Source organism: Leuciscus leuciscus (genome assembly GCF_965113295.1).
Source record: "Leuciscus leuciscus genome assembly, chromosome: 21".
Lineage (NCBI taxonomy): Eukaryota > Metazoa > Chordata > Actinopteri > Cypriniformes > Leuciscidae > Leuciscus > Leuciscus leuciscus.
In genome coordinates this window covers 32,370,193-32,391,570 of record NC_138745.1, presented here as the reverse complement: position 1 = coordinate 32,391,570, position 21,378 = coordinate 32,370,193, and the positions used below count along the sequence as shown (strand labels likewise).

The following is a 21,378-nucleotide window of genomic DNA, read 5'->3' as shown; positions in this document are numbered from 1 at the left end:
AGAAAAAAAAAGAAGAAGCTTGTGCAAGGGATGCAAAAACAGATTAATGAGAAAACAAGAGAAAATACAGTCTCAGAATCTGCTAGATTGCAATGTGTGCAATATTATATTTTCTTCACAAGATGAAAATCAATCTCCTATTGCTTTCATGCAGTGACTCCACATTTTGGACATTCAATCAAGACTCATTTAAAAGAGGACCGTCCTCCATTTCTCTTACCCCGAGGCATGTAGAATCATTTCAATTCATAACCCATTTTATGGTGCATTTCACATGATGTTCAACGAGAAAATGTAGAACGGGACTGTGTTTTATTCATAAGGAATAATAATAAAAAAATAAATAAGACCAATAGGACCAGAAATTGGAACCAGGAACATGCATTACCGAAGAAAACGTACATTTTTGTGTTGACTTAAACTGCCACGAAAGATGGTCAGAAGCAAAGGGAAACTGAACGTGTAAGTGCATTCAAGTTGATGTGGAGGAAACTCAATGCATAAACTGCTTTAAATTCCAATGATCCGCCATTTGCCACGTACACTCCTCCTCACGCACTCTGGGATCCGGTCTTTTCCGGTCCGAACTTTACAGATTGCACTCTTTATGGTGGCATGCTGTGCAACAAACTTTTCCCCCTGATATCTTCATCAATTGGCAAATTTTTTTGTAATGCTGTGAGTATTTAAATTAGAATGTTAAATTAATAAAAATGGGGATAATTCGGTTAAATGTTAAAGGGATAGTTCACCCCAAAATTAAAATTGTCATTAATTCCTCACCCTCGTGTCGTTCCAAACCTGTAAGACTTTCACACAATCATTGTTGAAAAGGGTTCAAATATGTAGAAAATGCTGGAAAACCAAAGAATGTGGGAGGACTGCTCACGACAAATATGGGACTTAAAAACACAGTCGTAGATCATCCAGGTCATGGCACAAAGTATTGAGAATCATCCATCCATCCACACAATAAAAAGACAACTCATTAGTTCACATATAACCTGGGCTTTATTGTCTGATTCATGTTTGAATTGTCACATATCTTCTTTTTTTTTTCACTTATTCAATAATATTTTTTCTTTTTAATATTTTCCATATTTTCTCATTTTTTGCCTCCATCCAGATCAGACTAGAAACCCCTGGAGGAGGATGATTCAGTTCAGCCAGTGGACTGGGCATCGGAGATCCGAGCTCCGGACAAGTGTGTACCGCAGGCACTGCGGCCTTGACCCGGAGCATCCTCTTCACGGAAGAGACTGAGCAGGACGTTCCCAAAGGAAGGCACAACCTTTAAACTTGTGGTTTTTTGTCAGGCCTTGAAGTAGTCCAGAGTCTGCAGGATTAATGCGTTTAGAGAAGAAGGCCAAGGAGATGACGTTTCGTTTGGCATCCACCTCTTTTGCTCCTTCTTGGTCTTGCGTCATAAACCGGAATGATGACTCGGATGCAGGGCGCTCATCGGCCGCTGCGCGTCACGTTTAGCAACAAAGAATGAAGTCTTCCATTAAAGAAGCGCAAAAGACGCTTCACCACAAGAAAAAAAAACAAACAATGCAAAACAAGATACAAAAATAACTCTGTTGTACAAAGAAATAAAAACGGGGACAAACCAAACAGTTTCCATCGTATGAAAAAGGAACTGAATTTATACAAAAAGCAGCAATAAATCAACTTTAAAAAACAAAACAATTCAAAACAATAGTGCTTAGTTGACCCGGAAGCCTTGGAAGCTCCCAAAGTGAAGACTTCATCCCTTGTTTGTCTTTTTGTTATTATTTGGGATGATAAAAATGGAAGATTTCTATAACCACCCCCCCAAAAATTTGAATTACCCTCCCAATAAACCCTGAACCTAAAGGGCGTCAATCCCCCACGTGTCCCCATCCCTCGCAGAAGAAAATGATAAAAAAAATAATAATAAAAACGATACGGGGGGGAAAAATGGCATGACACCATTAACGTTCAATCCGATTCACAGTGTGAACCAGTCGAAATGTGAAAACGGGGAAATTCGGGAATTGACAGCTACCTAAACACTTACAACACCGCAGGAAACAACTGAGGGGCACAGTGTACGAAAAAACTAAAGAAAATAACGAACATAAAGAACAAATAATTGTAAACACAGCACAATAAATAGGTAGAACAGCAGGTTTCCTCACCATGCACGATTATTCACACACTCACTTTTACCTGACCTCACGGTTCACTCACACACACTCCCCCCTCATTCGCTTTTTTTCTCTTTTTGATTCCCCAAGTGCAAAACATCACAACTCAACAGTTCTGTATTCAAGTAGCGTATATACAAGGGTGGTGGTGGTGGTGGGCTTCTACAAATATGTAGTTCTGTACATTGAATATTAGCCATATTCTTAAATTTACACATCTCTTTTCTTAACAGAAACAGCATATGTTCAAAACTAAAAAAAGGGGGTGAAAACAAAGAAAAACAAGAGACGAAATTGTGTCACGTTCAGACAGTTGTTGTGGAAACCCGCTGTCCTTTTGCTTCCCCAAACCCAATTGGTGCACAGCACCAGAAGACTGGACTGGGCAGAAAAAAAAAAGAAAAGAAAAAGAAAAGAACAGCATCCAGGCAACAGTCACTACGTCACCTCCATGGCCACTGTGTTCTCTGCTATACTGTTGAGGGACTGCTTTTCCTGCTCGTGATTCTCCCTGGAAACAAACAGGAGACGGATCAATAACCTGGTAAATGATCAAATAAACCTGACTAATGTACTTGCTTAACGCGACATTTCCAACATTGCGCCCATGTAAACATGAGAACGCAGAAAAGCAAGAAGAGTTTAGATTTTGCACAACAATGACCTTTTAAAATGTTAAAAAAATGAATGTGACCAATATGGGATCTAAACAAATGTCTCTTTTCCAGGGGTCACATTTTGCGGCCGCAGACGTCATCAAGGATGTCTCGTTTCAGAAAAATAACCATTATAAAATTGAGTGTTACTCCTTGTAAAGTGTAGAGTACATTGTTGTAATTTCACTAAATGACTTTGGGATGAAATGGTTATTTTACTGAAACGAGGCAGCCTCGATGTGTGCGGCCGACAAACCCTGCGGAGGACACGGGCTTCCAGATGAGACACAGACAAAGTTTCTTTTAAGCCAAGTCAGTTCACTCGGCAGCCATGTTGGCAGTTTCCCTGGAGTACAGCTCCATTAAATCTGCTAAAACAGGGAAATTTAACCATATATCTGATTCTTTAGTTCAACTTTCAAGAGTTAAAAAATAAACTAAAAAATCTGCCATATTGAGCATTGCAATTTCTCCCATTCATTGTGGACAGACAAGTAGATTTACCATTTATGAATGTATTTTTTTTAGGGCTGGGAATCAAAAAAAAAAAAAAAAAAAAAAACGAATTAATTGCACAATTTGCTGTGATTAATTGCAATTAATTGCATTTCCCCCAAGTTTGTAATCATCAATATTTAAACTTAGAATCACCTAATTAAATGAAACAACACAGGAAAAAAAAAGGAACAGAAAATAGCCCTATATTAAAATAATATTAAACATCAATATATCAATGTATTATTCTTTTTCAATAATCAATCAATTAACAATCAATTTAACAGATTGAAAAAAAAATTTTTTGGGGACTAATTATCAAAATAAAATATAGTCCTACAAAGCTATTATTACCAGAGCATGTGATCAGAGCAGGTCATTTTACCATTGTTGCCCATCATGACTATACCAGCTCAGCAAACAGAAGTCTACAGAGAAATTTCACGTTATTTGAGCGGACTTTGCTTTTCCAGTGCGTGATCGGTACATGATTGGAGCGTTTGGGCCGTTAACGACAGAGCAGAACATTGAGCAGAGAGCGCAGCGCTCCGACACACACACACACACGGAACGGAGAGCGCGGCGGCGCACACACAGAGCGGAAAAGACCCGCTCATGAAAGCTGCGCGAGAATGAAACCTGATCGCCGAACACGGAGGGGCGGGACGGCATATTTTCGGGCTTTTCAATAGCAGCCGCAACAGGAAATCATTAAAACGAGGCAAAAAAAAAAAAAAAAAAAGTGTTGCGTTAATTGCGTTATTTTTTTTTTTACGTGTTAAACATCTCAAATTAATCGCAAAGATTAACGCGGCAATTCCCCCAGCCCTAATTTTTTTATTTATAGTTTATTCAAATTTAAAGACAAAAGAGTGATGTCATATTTTGATGTGAAGTCCAAAGCAAATTTTCATGCTTTAAGTCGAGGTGTGACTGCACCTGGATTTAGCTACTGTTGCTGGATTATTAATGATTAACAAATATTTGCAGAAAAATGCTGGATTGTTACTGTTATAAAGACAAATAAACAGAAGGCGGTGCTGAATTGTTACAATTGGCTTAATATAGCAAAAATAAATATCAGCAAACAAAATTACATAAAACAATGAAAAGATGCTGGATTTTATATAGTAAAAAAATAGTGTCTCGCAATAGAGTTAATATTTTTTATATTAAATACTTACATAGTAAATTACTTAATTTTTTTTCTCAGAATAGCAGGTCATTAACTCACAATTGCGAGAATGTCAGAACTTTTTTTCAGAATTGGACTTTATACCTCAATTGCAAGTTGATATTTCTTAGAACTGAGAGTTTATATTAATATTTTTTTAATTTTTTTTATTTCATGGCGGAAACAAGCTTCCATTGGGATTGTGTTTGCTAAATATAGTGTGCAATTTTTGAATTTTTTTTATTCAAACAAAACATCTGCAAAAAGAAAAGAAATTGAATGCATGTAATGCTTTACCCAGTGTTGACTTTGGGGAGCTGACAGTTGCTGGCGGCGGCGAGCTTCAAGGCAGCGGGTGGCACGTTGCTGAGACTTCTGGGAAGGTGTCGGGCATTCAGACTGGCGATAGAGGGCGTGGTGACGCTGAGACGTAGGTTGTTGCCGATCAGGACCTGAGAGGTGGAGTTGGCTGTGTTGTTGCCTATAGGGTTATGGACCGTGTGGGCGGTGCTTGTGTTAGAGTTGCTAGTGGAGGAAAGGAAGGTGGGCGGCGCAGCGGTCGATGTTGGTTGGCTAGTGAGGACAGAAGCAGAGGACGTGGCGGAGACGCTCAACCCCTTGTAAACGCCTGTCAAAGAGAAAAATTATTAATTATACAAATGTGTACATTTATAATGCATTTCAGGATGAGTAAATGCGAATGAAAAAGTTTAAGCTTGTCCAAAACACAAACCTGAAGCTTGGACGACACCGTTGACTCCGCCTCCTATGCCGTCCTCTTTAACCTTTAGGGTCAAAAGCTGGTCAGAGGTCATGAGTGCAGAGGCGGCAAACTGGGCGCTGACTGAGTCCAACGTCTTGGACACGAGAGACTGAGGGCACACCAGCAGATTGTTATATTAAGCATCACACTTTCAGACGTGAGTGAAACTTGTGTCTCTGCGTTACACACCTGACTGGAGCCCGTGTCATTGGCCTGTTGTTGTATCTGCTCCAGCTGCTGTTTCTGCATAAGGGCCAGCTGTTCTTGATGCTGCTGATACTGCTCAGCTGTGAACGCTGGAACACACACACACACACACACACACACACACACACACACACACACACACGTAAATATTAGACATCTGACATACAGAACCGCAATTCCACAGCATTTCTTGTTGAATGAAAGAGACTAGAAATATTAAGGAGAAAACAATGTTATTTGCAACACAGGTGTTGTGTTAGTTATGGTTATGAGGTTGTCCGTAATATAGTTTTACATACAGAAATGCTGTCTAAGAGGTGGTGAAAGTCATTATATTTTGATGAAATACAGAGAAAAACATTTGTTTAGAATAAATGTGAACTTATGAATTATGCAAATAGACTAGAAATAAATGTTTGACCAATCAATATATTCTCTCATAATAATGCAAAAGACTGTTTTAAAAGAATATTCTTCCTTGTTTAGTTACTTATACAAATTTTCCCCCCCCCCAACAAATAGAGAGGAAAACAAATGAGCTGCAACCACGTAAATATTAAAAAATGCAGCTGATCACTGAAGCATTACACAAATATGAAACAGGAGAATAGACTACATAAATTTGCAAACGCTGTGCTCTCGCCATCATCTGAAAGAGTTTCATTTAATGCTGGACGCATTTAATGAGGTTTTATGAAAAGATGCAGCTGTGCTTCTGATGAACAGTTGCTTCTGGTTTATTGGTTTTCTTCTGACAATGAAGAGCCAACTTTCAACTGATTTGTCCTCATTTAAATATTTTGTAATACAAAAATTATTGTCATTGCTCAAGTGTTGCAGACATTTATAGACCAGTTGCATTTAATAATAAAAAAATCAAAAAGCATTTATATAATATTCGGGTCTGTAAACGGCTCATAAATCTTTGCTTTTTTAGTCAGATTTAGAGGAAACTACTAAAACACTGATAATTGTTTGCCAGTGCCCAATCTGAGCTAATGCAATATATGATAAAGGCTGACAATTAATAGTAGCAAAGATGTACACAAAACATCTGAAATTAAACTAGATAATATTGATGCTATACACACATTCATGCATACACAGATTATAAAAAATATGAAGTTTTGCATATCCCTGCTGAAAAGGGCACTGCCACTGAAGGGCCCAAAATAACATTCCCATGCATCGCTGTAGCAAACACTGAGCTTTCTCAATTACAATAACCGTCAATCATGCAGAGTTTATTTCCAGTTTTCATTGACGACGATGAATTAAACATGAGCAAACAAACAGTTCCAGCACTTTGCATTCACACTAGCGTTTGAGTTTGAGTGCACTCACCGACTGCAGGTGGTCCCATGCCCGCTGTCCTGCCCAGTGTACTGCCACCCGGCCCTGCGCCGCCCCTGACCAAACCCCTGAACGGTCTCCGGGACAGTGCATCCCCTGCGCCTGATTGGCTGGTTAGTGTCCGTGGTTTAAAGTGCCTCCACCGGCACGATTTGATGTTTCGGAGGATTTGCCTCAGGTCTGAATACGAAGTCTGAGAGGAAGAGGGTGAGGATTGTGATAAAGAGGATGCGTTGGTTGAGGTAACAGTCTGGGAAGTGGTTTCCGTATGGAGAGGAGAAGCGGGTAAAGAGAAGTCCGGCTCTGAGTCCAGACTTTGGAATAATCCGTTCAAATCCGAATAGGCCCGATCCAGAAGAAACCTGAGGAACAGATTAAATCCGATTAAGAAAACTCGAAATACAATTCAAGAAGTCCGAATGAGACCGAAAGACATATGGATTTGACTCACCTGCCGCCCCGTCCCAGCCGTCGCCGTGCCAACCCGACACAGCGGCGGGGAATGGTGAGACTGGTGAGGGAGTATCGGAACCGTGGGTCACATGACGCTCCCTCTGTTTCCCCAGACCAGGGCCAGTCACCGCTCTGATCCAAACGGGCCTGCAAGAACAACAGAAACCAAAAGGAGAATGAACGTGACCTTCAAAACAGAGGAAAAAGGGTTAAACGAAGCAGTAAAGGAAATAAAATACTAGGGATGCACCGATACCATTTTTTCAGAACCGTTTTTTTTTAACTGATAATCACTATTTTGTGTGTTAAACACAATCTACTAAATACAGACAACTTCATTATAAAGAAAAACAACAAGTAAAAAAAACATGATCATAATCTATGACAAAAATGCTATTATAAACTAGATTAGTGGATAACTCAGCAGTAAAATTTACTCTAGAAAAATCACGAGTGCACAATAATTTTATAGAATCTGAACATTTAGTGAAAAAAACAAAAAACATTTAGTGGGGAACAAATAAGAGACAATAAGTGTATAGCACTAAATCTGTTAAACCGTTACACATTGCTCTTTGCATTGTTGTAAAATACATTAATGAAAAACAAGATAAAAACAAATGTGGCAGCAAGATATGATAGATAGGACAGAACAAGAAAGGCTATTAATAAACTTCCATTGCGCAAAAGTATTATGATATGAAAGGCTCCAATACAGTGCGGCACAAAGCGCATCACGTACGCAGAATGATGCGCTTGAAGCAACATGAGTCACAGCGCGCAACGCTTCGAGTCCGCATTGAAAAGTTCAAAGCACTAAGGAAAGACATATTGATGCGTAGTGTATTATACAGTATCTATGCAATATAGAATGGCTTCTGAACACTTATAATATAGTGCACGAAAACTTTATGGTGCTCTATAATGTTTTTGTGCCTTTTGTGGGGCTTAATGACATAATAGTATACGCACAATATCAGATTTGGATCGGCCTTGTCTGACCGATATCCGATCCGGCAAAGAATGGCAGTATCGGGGCCAATACCGATACTGACTATCAGATCGGCGCATCCCTATAAAATACAGGGAATAAAGGATTGTGACTTGGTCAAAGTATTGTGAACTTACTCGTCAACCATAAAAACTATTTACAAATGGAAGTCTTAAAGGTACAGCAGCAAAAACAGCCTGTGTAAGTAATGCCTAGGGAGCCACTAATGTTGGCAGCATTTAAAGGGATCATCTATGTGAAGGGATTATCGCATTCTTGTTTGTTAACTTAGCAACTTTAGAGTTTACTTGGCTATAATGCACATCAGGATACACTGAGGTGTAGAACAATAGTAGAGAGGAAAGAGGTGTGGAACAGAGGAAGTGCAAGGTATGAGATTTGAGGTCAGTGCTCGACACCTACAGCGTTATAAACACATCCTGCTTTCCGCCTGAAGGCAAACACTCCATCGGGCTCGTTCTCTTCCTCGGCCTCTGACGACCCAGAATGTATCTGCACAACAGGAACAGGATGTCTTTTATGCATCGACTGCATAAAAAAATTAAGTCCAAAGTTTACAAACCAACACACAATTAATTTAAATGTAAATTTAACACATTTCTGTGCAACCATTGGTACAGGTACTTTACCATTCAAAAGTTTGGGGTCGCTAAGGGTTTTCTTTAAAGAAATGAATCCTTTTATTCAGCAAGAAGGTCAAAGGTCAAGATATTTACAGTAAAAACATTTATAATGTAACAAAATATTGATTTCAAAATAATTCAAAGAATCCTTAAAAATGTATGTTTTCCACAAAAATATTAAGCAGCACAACTGTTTTGAACATTGATAATTAGAATTGTTTCAAATCAGCATATTAGAACGATTTCTGAGGGATCATGTGACACTGAAGACTGGAGTAATGATGCTGAAAATACATTTGAAAATATATTAAAATAGAAAAATTATTTTTAAAAAGTGCAATATTTCACACTATTACCGTTTTACTATATTTTTGATCAAATTAAGTCTTGGTCAGCTTGAGAGATTTAAAAAAAACAGACCCAAACTTTTGAACAGTACTGTAGTTCTGCCCACAAATGATGCCATTGATTACAGTAATTCAAAACTTCACCTTTAAACTGTGATATATCTAATCAAGTAAATTCCATGTGTGTGTACCTGTGAAAAGGGCTCGTCATCAGAGCTGGGGAAGTCGTACTGGTTGAGGTCTTTGGGGTTAAACAGGGAGGGACCAGTATGCAATGGGGCGGAGAGAGGCAGGATTTTGGGTTTCTTCTCGTACTTCCTCTTTGTTCTGACCACCTCTGTCTTTTCAGGCTGAAAGAAAGAGAGATACGGCGCATGTAAGTACATGTATTTTCCAGAATATAAGTCACGTGAACCCAAGGTTATTTGTATAGTGCATTTCCCACAAGCTGGTAGTTTCAGTTTTGCATTAAATACATTTAGTTAGGCTTTACGTTTACAATAAATGTTTAAAATGAAATAAAAAATTTTCTGAATACTGTTACATTTAAAGCGTTTGTTGTGGAGGGGAACACAAATATGTTTATAATGTTAATAATAAATAAATGTTAATAACGAATAAATATTTCGTTTTGTTTATCGATGTTTTACACCTGAATATAATAATAAAATGTGACATGCACTTATCTGGGTTTCTCTCTCTCTCAACAATGCAGATTGTGAAGACATGATGTACCCACCTTGGTCTTGTAGTCTTTGAAGTCCATGTGGTCCTGGTGGCGGTACTGACTGCTGCTGGAGAAGGGCATTATGGGAATCTTGTAAACAGGTTTTACCATAGCTAGTGCTTCTGCCATCACCTCTGAACCAAAGTCTGGCATGGTGTTCCTGAAGGGAAAGAGTGGACATTTAAAAAAAAAATGAATTTTCACAACTGGTGTTTTTAAACTGTTTCTTTTTTTTAATGTTGAGAGGTATATTTACTAGGGATGTCCCGATCAAGCTTTTTTGTGCCCCCGATCTGAGTCATTGGATATGTCAATATCAAGTCCCAATCCAATACTTGTATTTTACTTACTGCTTGAAGCACACTTCAGGTACATTCAAGTTATAAATCAATCCAATGTATACAGAGATGTGGCAAGGAGTTTCAAAAAAGCTAATAAAAAAAGAAGCAGCTTAATCTGCCTTGATACCGATCCTTGAGATCATCTTGGGACATCCCTGATATTTATCCATGCATTACAAATTTCCCAACATATCTCAGTGATTAAAGATGACAAATGAATAATGGAGCCTGATCATGTGCCCTTTATGAACAAGCAAGGTGATGCATAATCGCTCATTTAGCCATTAAAAACAAGCCCCTTAATTAGGGTATGCAATGATGCCTAAGCCAATTAAAAATACATGACCCATTCTCATTATGCATGAATGCACACACAATTACAGAAGCAATTAAGAAATATTCTAGAGTCAAGCAGGTTAGGCTTATTAAAATGCAAAGCAAAGTTAAGCTCAATCATGTACATTCATCATAACAAACACATACTTTAGCAGCTCTGAGAGTTTGTCTATGTACCTCTTTTCCACAACCTCCAATGTGAGGTGAAGCAGTTCTCGTTTGCTCTTTTCTCGCTTCTTGATCATCTCCAAGATGGTGACGGCTCGACTTAGGTCCCTTCTTAATTTGAGCATCTTCTCATAAGACGCCTCGTCATTCTTACGGTTCTGGGGAGTCGTGACGCGAAAAATTAGTACACTTCATATTAACAACTACTATTTAGAGGCATGAGAACACATAGAAACTGAAGTCACTGATTTATAATACTTCAACCTTTGATTTATGTCGAATTGAAGTTGCGACAATCAAAATTGTCAAAATTACTGTCGTTGATACCAATACAAATGAAATTTCACTATTCTTTACATCAATTTCAATAGCACAGAAAAATAATGGGCCCGTTTACACCTGGTCACGTCATGAATTTTTACTGATCGGAATATTTAGTCTCGCTACCTTTAATGAAGATGACCCTGTTGAGCTTCAGGATCTGATGCCAAATTTTCAGTTTCATTTGTGGCAGTAATGCGCGTCGGCTTAATGACGAGAGAGTCAGCCACTCATCTGCAACGGGCCAAATTTGTGGCGAATGCGATGTGTGTTAGAGATGCGCGGATGGGCTATTATTTCATCTGCAACCGCATCACAAAACTCATCATCCGTCCGCCATCCATCCGCACCAACGTTTTTGACCAATTTTCAAAACCGCACCCGCCCGCCATCCGCTGATTGGTGTATACATATATTTTTCATTGGATTGGTTCAACCGCCCGCCACCCGCCCGAATTTAATTAAAATATTATTTTTCGTCAAGTCATCCGCCCGATCCGCGGTTTATCCGCGGCTGTAACCGCGCATCTCTAATGTGTGTTACAGTACCAGGCGTGGTACACGCTCTCACACATTTACTTTTTTACCATTTTGGGAGGAGTACAATTCACATATGTGACCCTGGATCACAAAACCAGTCACAAGTCGCACGGGTGTATTTGTAGCAATAGCCAACAATACATTTTATGGGTCAAAATTTTATCGATTTTTATTTTATGCCGAAAATCATTAGGATATTAAGTAAAGATCATGTTCCATGAAGATGTTTTGTAAATTTCCTACCGTAAATATATAAAACATTTATTTTTGTGAGTGAATGCAGCACAATCTCGAACATAAATGGACAACTTTAAAAGGAGATTTTCTCAATGTTTTGATTTTTTTGCACCCTCAGATTCCAGATTTTCAAATAGTTGTATATCGGCCAAGTATTGTCCTATCCTAACAAACCATACATCAATGGATAGCTTATTTATTCAGCTTTCATATTATGCATAAATCACAATTTCAAAATTGTGACCTGTTGACTGGTTTTGTGGTCCAGGGTCACATATGTGCCTTCAAAAGTTCGATCCAGTTTCGATTGGAATGAGTCTCAAACCACCTCATGAAGGGGTTTGAGCGATCAGATTTTACACGCATCGAACGCATGAAGTGACCAGGTGTGTAAAAGGGTGTGTTGAGCACAACTCCTGTTTTAAGCAATTATTCTGGTGAACAGTCAGTAATAAAATAAAGAAAGCAAAACAATAGAACAAGGACATAAATGAAAAAGATATGAATCAAGTAAAAAGCGGTTGGCAGTTTCAATTATTCAAGCAGTTAAAAAAAAAAGAAAGTAAAACAAGACATCTATCAACTTTTTCCTGGAGATTACTAATTTATAAAATACATGCACACATTTTAAAACTTCAATGCCATACTAAAAAAACTGCTATTGTCACCATGTAAGAATCTTTTTTTTTTTTTTTTAGTGATGCTCAAAACTCAGTCAACAAATAATGCCAAACTTTGGTGAGGAGAAAAGACCACACACAAGGATGATCAAATGCCTGATTGTTTAAGGCAAACTCCTGCAAGTCATTACGAGACAGCCTTCAAAAAGATAAAGAGCTCGCAGAGCTTTAGCTTTATAAAACAAGAACGTTTGTAAATGCATTAAATGCTATCCATTGTCATTTAAAAAGCATGCAATAAAATTAAGCATGATATTAAAAGGCTGTCTGGAACACTCTACTGTACTATAAAAGCATACTAAACATTTACAACAGGCTCAGTCTTCAGTTCACCTCACATGGCTGTCTAGCATTGACCAGTTATTAGATGTTGTACTTACAAAACTGTGTGGACTTCAAGGAAAAAACTAAAGTGACAAATACGGATCGATCAAAGTGACTTGAGTATTGAGTTGCTTTCATCTGTCCAGTCCGTTAGAGGATCAGCATTAAAGGATTGAGAATAAAACATCGATAGGACCACAGCTCTGACTAGGATTCGCTCACCTTTCTCGTCTGCATCTTCTCGGTCCTGCGCCTGAAGGCCACGTAGGGGTCACTGGTACTGGATCCGTCCCGCCTTTCCTGCTTGATAGTTGGGATGAGGGATCCATTTTTACACAGTTTCCTCTTTCTGCTCCAGTACTCAAACACCTCCCTGATCAGATCGTCATCTTCCTTCAGTAAAAGCTTTGCTTCCTGTAGGGTCACCAGCTGTGGTACAGAAAAATTTAATTAATAATAATAATAATAAAACAATATATAAAAATACAAAGATTAAACTAATAAATATAACAGACCAATATAAATAAATATACACTATAGTTCATAAGTTTTGGGTTAGTAAGACTAAGTAAAAACAGTAATACTGTGCATTACCATTGCAATAATTGGTTTTCTATTTGAATATATTATAAGTGTAATTTATTCCTGTGATGCAAAGCTGAATTTTCAGCATCATTACTCCAGTCTTCAGTGTCACATGATCCGTTAGAAATCATTCTAATATGCCGATTTGCTGCTCAAGAAACATTATGAAACCTGAGTTTTTCTTCTGTTGAACACAAAATAAGATATTTTGAAGAATGTTGGTAATCAGACTGTTGACGGTAGCCATTGACTTCCATAGTATTTTTTTTCCTCCGTACTACGAAAGTCAATGGCTACCGTCAACTGTCTGGTTACCGACATTCCAATATCATCTTGTGTGTTCAACAGAAAAAAGAAACTCAAAGGTTTGGAACAACATAAGGGTGAGTACATGACAATTTAAATTTTTGGGTGAACAATCCCTTTAATATTTATGAAAACCTTTCAGGATTCTTTGTTGTATAGAAAGTTCAAAAGAACAGCATTTATTTGAAATATAAATCTTTTGTAATAGTGTAAATGTCACTGGATCAATTTAATTCATCTGTGCTGAACAAAAAAGAAATTCTGGGAAAAAAGTTAAAGGGGTCCTATTATGCTCTTTAACAAAGTCACATATTTTACACTATTACAGCACTTCTCTCCCCAGTCTGTCCCAAACGCAGTGTTTAGTTCTGGTTTCGATGAAGCCCCTCCTTCTAAAATATAAAATGTGCTGTGATTGTTAGCTGGCCCAGTGTGTTGTGATTGGCAGTGCTTAGCGAGTGTTCAAGAAATGTTCCACCCCTCCATGAATGCAAGTTCTGCTCTAGTGTAAATATAAAGGATGGGGGCAATTTCAAACCAGATTCAGACCCTGACAATGTTAAAAAACAAGAGGAACATCCAGAACGGATTTCATGCAAGGAGTTTGCAAGCACGGATTTCACAGGACGTTTCAGAGTGGTATGTTTTTCTTGTACATTATAGGTACGATGCTATCCACCATTTAATCATGATATTTGTAAAACTATGGTTTATACAAACAGTAACGATCACAAAAACATGGTTAATTTTCTAAGGGACAGTGAACAGCCAGCCTTACAAAAGATATACTAAACACTAAAACTTATAATTGGAACTTAAAACGCAACTTAGATTTTCACGACAAAGTAGAAACTCCTCCATTTCAGGAGAAGCTTGTGTGTGTAGCCTGCATCGTGTTTCTGGAAGCTGTTCTTTTTAAAATGATAAACAAACATCGAGATTATAATGTTGAGGAACAGTGTTTAATTTTTTTTACACATTCTAAGTTTGTCAGCCTTAGGAAGGTCAAACAAATGAGTTGTGGAAAAAACAGCGTCTCTGACATAGCAGCAGCTCATCCAGGTCTCGCCCGCTTTTCTGCGTATTCCGTGGGCGGGGATTATTTAAATAAGGAACATTATGACTTCATAAAGCCTGGGAAAATCACGTTGTAGTTCTTGGAAAGTGGATTGTGATAAATAAAATGTCTCCCTTTGGCGTGGACATTGAGCTTTGTAACCTTGCAGACCTTTTTAATGCTCAAACAGCAACATTATACACTACCTAAAGTTGAAAAAAGTGAAAAATCATAATAGGACCCCTTTAATAACACAATATATATTTTAAGACTATCAGCATTAGCTAACAGCTGTTCATCTTTTAAATGTTCTACTTCTATTTGGACTTTTAGTTTAAGCATTCCACACAGACATCCAGAATTCAGACAGAAAGGTTTAACAGAATCAATTCAGCTTTTAATTTAAAGTTGTGCGTCACTGTCTGAAATCCCCAAGGTTTTTATATTATTTTTATATGCAGTTCACATTATAAGGGGTGAATCTTTTTAATAACCTGCTGTCCGCTGCCTTTCTCTAATCTGTCAATCATCTCCTCGAACTGCAGGGCCTCCACCTCCAGCTTCTTTTTCAGCTTATTCACAAAAGCATCATCCTCCGAGTCCAAATCGTAGTCCGGCTGCTCCGTATCCAGACTGAAAGCTGTGGAGAGAGACACTGGAGGTTAAACAAGCTCAAGCTCAAAGCTTCAGTCTCCTTTCTGATTTTAGCTTTATGTTTAAAAGTCTTGTTCGTTTAAGGGACGCACCGAAATTTCGTCTGCCGAAAATTCTCTTTTTAGTCCGAAAGAGAAAAAAAAGCCGAAAATATAAGCCAAAGATATGCCGCCCCGCCCCTCAGTGTTCGGTGATCAGGTTTCACACTCTCGCAAAGCATATTTTCATGAGCGGCTCCACTTTTCCTCTCTGTGTGCACCGCGCTCTCCGTTCCGTGTGTGGGCGCGCTGTGCTCTCTGCTCAATGTTATGCTCCGTGTGTGTACTGTGCGCCTCCACTCATGTTCTGATCACGCTCACCGGAAAAGCAAAGTCCGCTCAAATAACGTGCCAATATGAATTTTCTCTGTAGTAGACTTCTCTGCAATAGCCCTACTGTGCTGTAACATGGTATAGCCGTGCCGGGCAATGCTCCTAAAATGACGCTACCTTCTCGTTCACTGATCCACTCCCTGCCATCTGCTCAAATGCTCTGACAATAATAGTTTTCTAGGACTATACTTTATTTTGATAATTAGTCAAAAAATAAATCTGTTATCCGAGTCTGTTGCATATAACAATGAATTGATATTTAATATTATTTTAATATAGGGCTATGCTACTTTAATTTGACTGAATCTGAATTTAAAAAACAAGCCAATAAAATAACCACACTTTTTTTATTGCATTTAATTAAAAAGTCTAATAATAATAATAATAATAAACTTATACAAAGATAAGAAATTTATAATTATCTTAAAGTAATTTCTGGTTTCGGCCAAGTGCATCCAGAATTTTCATTTCGGTGCATCCCTAGTTCGTTTATGTTTTGAATGTTCCTCGGGTCTGGCAATATGGCCACTTTTTTATTCTTTGAAGGTTTCATCAAGGTGCAATTTTGTTTCGTTTACATCTACACATCATCGGAAGCCTTTTGCACAGATAAATTGCAAGCACTAGCCAAAATAGCCAGTTTAAAAGAGCATGAGGGAACATGCGTTTAATATTCAAAGGAGCAGGATTTTGAAACGAACAGTTTTTGACTACTCCACTCAACTAACCTATACATATTACTAAGCCAGACAAAAAAGTTTAGGTACAATATCACGACTTTTACTGTACAACACTTCAACATTCAACCGGTACGAGTAAGTCAATGGGGTCCATCAACTGTTTGGTTTCCTACATTCAAAATATCTTTGTCTTCAGCAGAAGAAAAAATAATACAGAATGATTTGAAACAACTTAAGGGTGAGAAAATGACAATTTTCAATTTTGAGTGAACTATCCATTTAAATAAAGCGTGAATGATCGGGAATCGGCATTAAAATCATGAAATTGGTAGTCCTATCGGCTGAAAAAATCCTGACCGGATCATCCCTATCTTCTGTACTACCTTTCACAGACTAATTTCTCTATGGGCTACCACTTTGTTGCACGATAGTCTATTATTATGGTAGCATCGATTTCAGATTTACTGGCTCCTAAATGGCACATACGACTTTGCCCAACTTAAGCTCCAGTATGGACCAGACTGTGTCTGAAAAGTCAGAAAACCCAAGAGATGTCTCTTAAACACACTTCCCCATCTGAACAGTGTTCCCAGTGCCTCATCCTCACTTCCACTTTCCCTCCCCCTTCTTGTCTGGTGTGTGTGAGAGCGTGTGCTCAGACACTCTTTGACAGCAGGACACCTCCTGCTCCTATTACAGACACCCCAGGGGCCGCCAAACTCACTTAAACTCAACCAGTCACTCCATCTACCCACTACACACACACACACACACACACACACACACACACACACACACACACACACACACACACACACACACACACGATAGACGAAACAGCCAAGAAATTAAGTTATGCCAGTTAAATATTAACTACCCCACACAGCGAACCTATTCAAACAAAACCAGACTAAGAGGTATCTAAGAACATGCCACACATTAAGCAGCCTATATCAACAAATCATTTACTGGGAAGTACTAGCCTAAGTTACAATAAAACTAGGGCTGTCACGTCTCCTCGATTAAATTAGAGTACTCAATTTTAAAAAACAATCCTCGATTGCAATTTACCCGTGCCGAGTAACCGGCAAAACACCGGAAGTGGCGCATTCCACTGACGAGAATCCATGAACCGCATTATTAGACCGTTTTCTAAGGCTGCACAATGTATTAAAACCATTACATACTACAGCATAGATAATGTTATTGAGTGCTTAATTTATTTGCATGCGTGTAGGTTGTGTCTCAGTTCACAGATGCTGCTCCACATGAACTTCTTCACATGCGTGAAGCGCGTCTCAAACTCCATCTCTGCATATGCTGTGTGTTTGGGTTGCTTATAACATTCATCTGGGAACACAATGTGTGCCATTTTATCAGATTTGTAAAGTGAATCATTTATAAACCTACGGCAACACAGGAGAATACATCATTATACGTTTCTAAACATGCAAACCGTTCATCACGATTTCAAAAGTCTAAAGTTTGCATGTTTTGATGTCCACATTTTCTTATTCAAGAAATTACAGTGGCTGTAGCATTTCTATTTTAAAGAAGTTGGCAAATATTAAAGTTAACATTTGAATTCAGTATTGTTTGGCAAATATTAAACTAGGATTTGATCTACTTTAAAGTGTAACACCAGACTGTTGCATGCAAATCAGGGCAAAAAATCTGAGCATAAGTCATGAAGTGTATTCCAGCCGTGACTCATCAATAGGGCTGGCTGTACTGAATTCGATGCTTTTTAGGCACCGACCGAAATGCCTCGATACAATCAAGTATCAAAAAATGTTGTGTCGTTCGGTACCATATTTCGAACCAATGCCGCATGATTGGCTGTGGCAAAATAAAGGAAAAACACTAGTTTACGCCGGTTATGCCCAGAGACGTGGCTCACACGTGAACAATATAATTGCTGCCAAGACCGGCAACACAACAAATCTGATGAAGCACTTGACAGTGCACGGAATAAACACAAGAGCAGAAAGTTCTCTCAAGTCGGTTTAAAAGGGTTAAAGAAATACTCTCTTAATTTGTTTATGCTCATTTACATTTGTGTACTCACGCTGTAAGTGAATGAGCTGCTTTGGCATCTTGAAGTCTCCGGGGTAAAGCGAGTCATAGTAGGCGATGTTGCTCTCGGCCTCTGGGACAGGAATCACCATGTTATCCCTCTTTTCTCCGTACACCTGCTGGGCGGAAATCGCCCTCTGGAGATGGTGTTCCTATGGCAACCGTAAACAGAGACATATGCTTCAGTAAACATTCCCATTCACAAAGTAGAGGATCATATTGAACCAAAAAAAATAAAAATAAAAATAAATAATTGTACAAAAGACTATTTTGTCGCATTGTAAAGTCCGATTCATTTTAGCGAATCCATTCGAAAGTTATCATAAAAAAAGAAAGAAAAATGAACCACAATATTCAGATTCTAAACGGTTGTTTATAAACATTTTTCAAACTGTACCGAATTAATCATTAAAGACTCAAATCAAAAGAACAAATCGTTTCGAACAGAACGTCATTAGCGGTTACGTATTGCAGAACAACATTGCCATTTGCCAAAGATATTTACAAAACAGTTGACAATATGCAGAAACAGTAGGGGTGTAACGATACACCAATGCCACGGTTCGGTTCATATCACGGTTTTGGAGCCACGGTTCGGTTCGGTTCGGTTCTGTTTGCTGTGGGGGCAGGGTTCATGGCAGGGCACCAGCAATAATAACGCTAGATTAACTTTAACTTTATTAACTGAACTTTATACAGTGGCTTCAGCCTTTCTTTAGAGCACTTAGCACACCTGAGTTAACTAAAATGAAATAAATGCCTCCACTGACTAGTCAGAAATAAACTGCACACCTGAGTAGGGTTGCCAACTTCAGAAAAGTAAAATGCGGGACAATCGTGGTTCTTTATAGGAAAACAAGGGACACTCAAAATATTTGTACTGCATCGCACAATGTACATCATTTCATTGTCTGCAGACAGTTAAGTATATGTTTAAAAGGTTATCAGACAAACACATTTGTATTGCTTAACCTATTTATGTACAATTTAATTCAAAAAATTATTGTAAAGTCATACAAACAAAATGTCACATTACAAACAAACCACCATTCAAAATAACAGCATTTATCTGAAATAGAAAGCTTTTTTAACATTATACATAGGCCTACAGTTCAAAAGTTTGAGGTTTGTAAGATAATTTTTTGGGGGAAAGAAATTAAAGAAAGTAATTGCCTACTTTTATTCAGCAAGGATGCATTACGTTAATCAAAAGTGACAGTAGCCTACATTTATAGTGTTACACAAGCTTTCTATTTCAAATAAATATCTTATGATCTCTACATTCTTCATAGAATCCAGGGGGGGGAAAAACAAACCAGTCTTAAACATTAATAATAATCAGAAATGTTTTGTGAGCATATTATTCCCTCAGGTAGATTACATGTTTTCTTGCGTGGCTGGATGTTGGACTCATGAACAATAATCACGTTGTTTGCATTCGCTAAAATTGATTTGCCGAAATCAAAACGTGGACAGTGAAAAGGAATTACCGTTAGCGCGAGACGAGTCCGGCTTGAAGCGGAAGCGACCAGACGGCAGAGGATTATGTTCGCAAAACAAACAATGATTTGTCTCAAAACGATGATTAAAAAATGCTGTGATATGTCATCATATTGGATGATGACAGGTGTCGGTGATTCGTGATCAGCACTGCTGCTGTTGCTGCTGTATCAGTCAGTGGTTGTGACCGGAGGGTCTTCAATCTCAATATGAGTTGCCATCCTGAAGTGCGTATGTAAACTCTCGAGCGTGATCGATCACCCAAATCACGTGACATGCACTTTATTTAGTAAATAATATTATAATAATATTTAGTAAAACTACAGCTCTTATTAGTTGTTAAAAGTGTACTCATTAATAACTATTTAATCAAATGTCAAGGAAGAAAAAAATAGTTTTGTGACAAAGTGATGTGAGAGTTGGGCCGGGGCAGCAGGGGGCGGGGCGCGTTCGGTTCGACATGAGAGTATCGCGGTTCGAACCGTGGCTGTTGTATCGCGGTTTGTCGGTTCGGTTTGAATATCGTTACACCCCTAAGAAACAGCATTGGATAGAGTTCAACATATAAATATTTTGATTGTCATCATGACCAGCTTGATTCCAAACAATTCACATCATCATTTTTTCCACAAAGATGATACAAACATGCCACAGTAATGCCTTAATTTTCTCCCGGTAACCCCATTTATACAAAAACCTGTGCTGACTCAGAAGAGGCAATGCAAGAATCCATCAAAAACAAAGCCAGTTTGGTCTTTGAGCATCTAACCTGATCATTACAACAAAACTACACCCCCTTTTCTTTACCTCCCCTATGAATTTGTAATATAGATCAGACCACAAAAGAGATGAGCTGTTGTTTCAGAGAAAATGGCAAAACCATTTTAATGCAATAACCTCAACCGGTTTTCAGAAACCTCCCTTAAATAAGTAGGCCATAAACAGGCTCCATAAAACATAAAATAAACCTACTCTACAAAACACAAAAGAGCACAGTCTCCAAAAATACTCCAAATCATTTGGCCAGTTCGCCTGACGTCATGCACCCCAGGAGCTCATCTGAAATGATTACACTTGGCATAAGGAAATAAAATAATAATAAAAAAACATTACGCATGATAGCCTAGAAGCATTTCACCAGAGGAGCTCAAACAAACTTGGTGACGTAATAGCAAGTAAGAAAGCAAACAAAATGTCCATTTACTTAAAGTTAACATT

At 38.3% G+C, this 21,378-nt stretch overlaps 1 protein-coding gene across 5 annotated transcripts in view; it reads right to left on the bottom strand.

Annotated features, from left to right (window-relative positions):
- Positions 1-992: 992 nt before the first annotated feature.
- Positions 993-21,378, bottom strand: part of epc1a (enhancer of polycomb homolog 1 a) — a 39,739-nt gene continuing 19,353 nt past the window's right edge. For 4 of the 5 annotated variants that reach the window (XM_082151889.1, XM_082151887.1, XM_082151885.1 and 1 more), the window contains 13 exons: positions 18,653-18,812; positions 15,374-15,519; positions 13,154-13,360; positions 10,839-10,987; positions 9,997-10,144; positions 9,449-9,607; positions 8,690-8,815; positions 7,274-7,422; positions 6,814-7,184; positions 5,452-5,558; positions 5,233-5,371; positions 4,797-5,127; positions 993-2,685 (listed from right to left, as the gene is read on the bottom strand). In XM_082151889.1, the coding sequence (XP_082008015.1) occupies positions 2,613-2,685; positions 4,797-5,127; positions 5,233-5,371; positions 5,452-5,558; positions 6,814-7,184; positions 7,274-7,422; positions 8,690-8,815; positions 9,449-9,607; positions 9,997-10,144; positions 10,839-10,987; positions 13,154-13,360; positions 15,374-15,519; positions 18,653-18,752 (2,205 nt within the window). In that variant the 5' untranslated portion in view covers positions 18,753-18,812 and the 3' untranslated portion in view covers positions 993-2,612. The remainder of the gene's footprint in view (positions 2,686-4,796; positions 5,128-5,232; positions 5,372-5,451; positions 5,559-6,813; positions 7,185-7,273; positions 7,423-8,689; positions 8,816-9,448; positions 9,608-9,996; positions 10,145-10,838; positions 10,988-13,153; positions 13,361-15,373; positions 15,520-18,652; positions 18,813-21,378) is intronic. The other variant, XM_082151886.1, reaches the window with a different exon arrangement.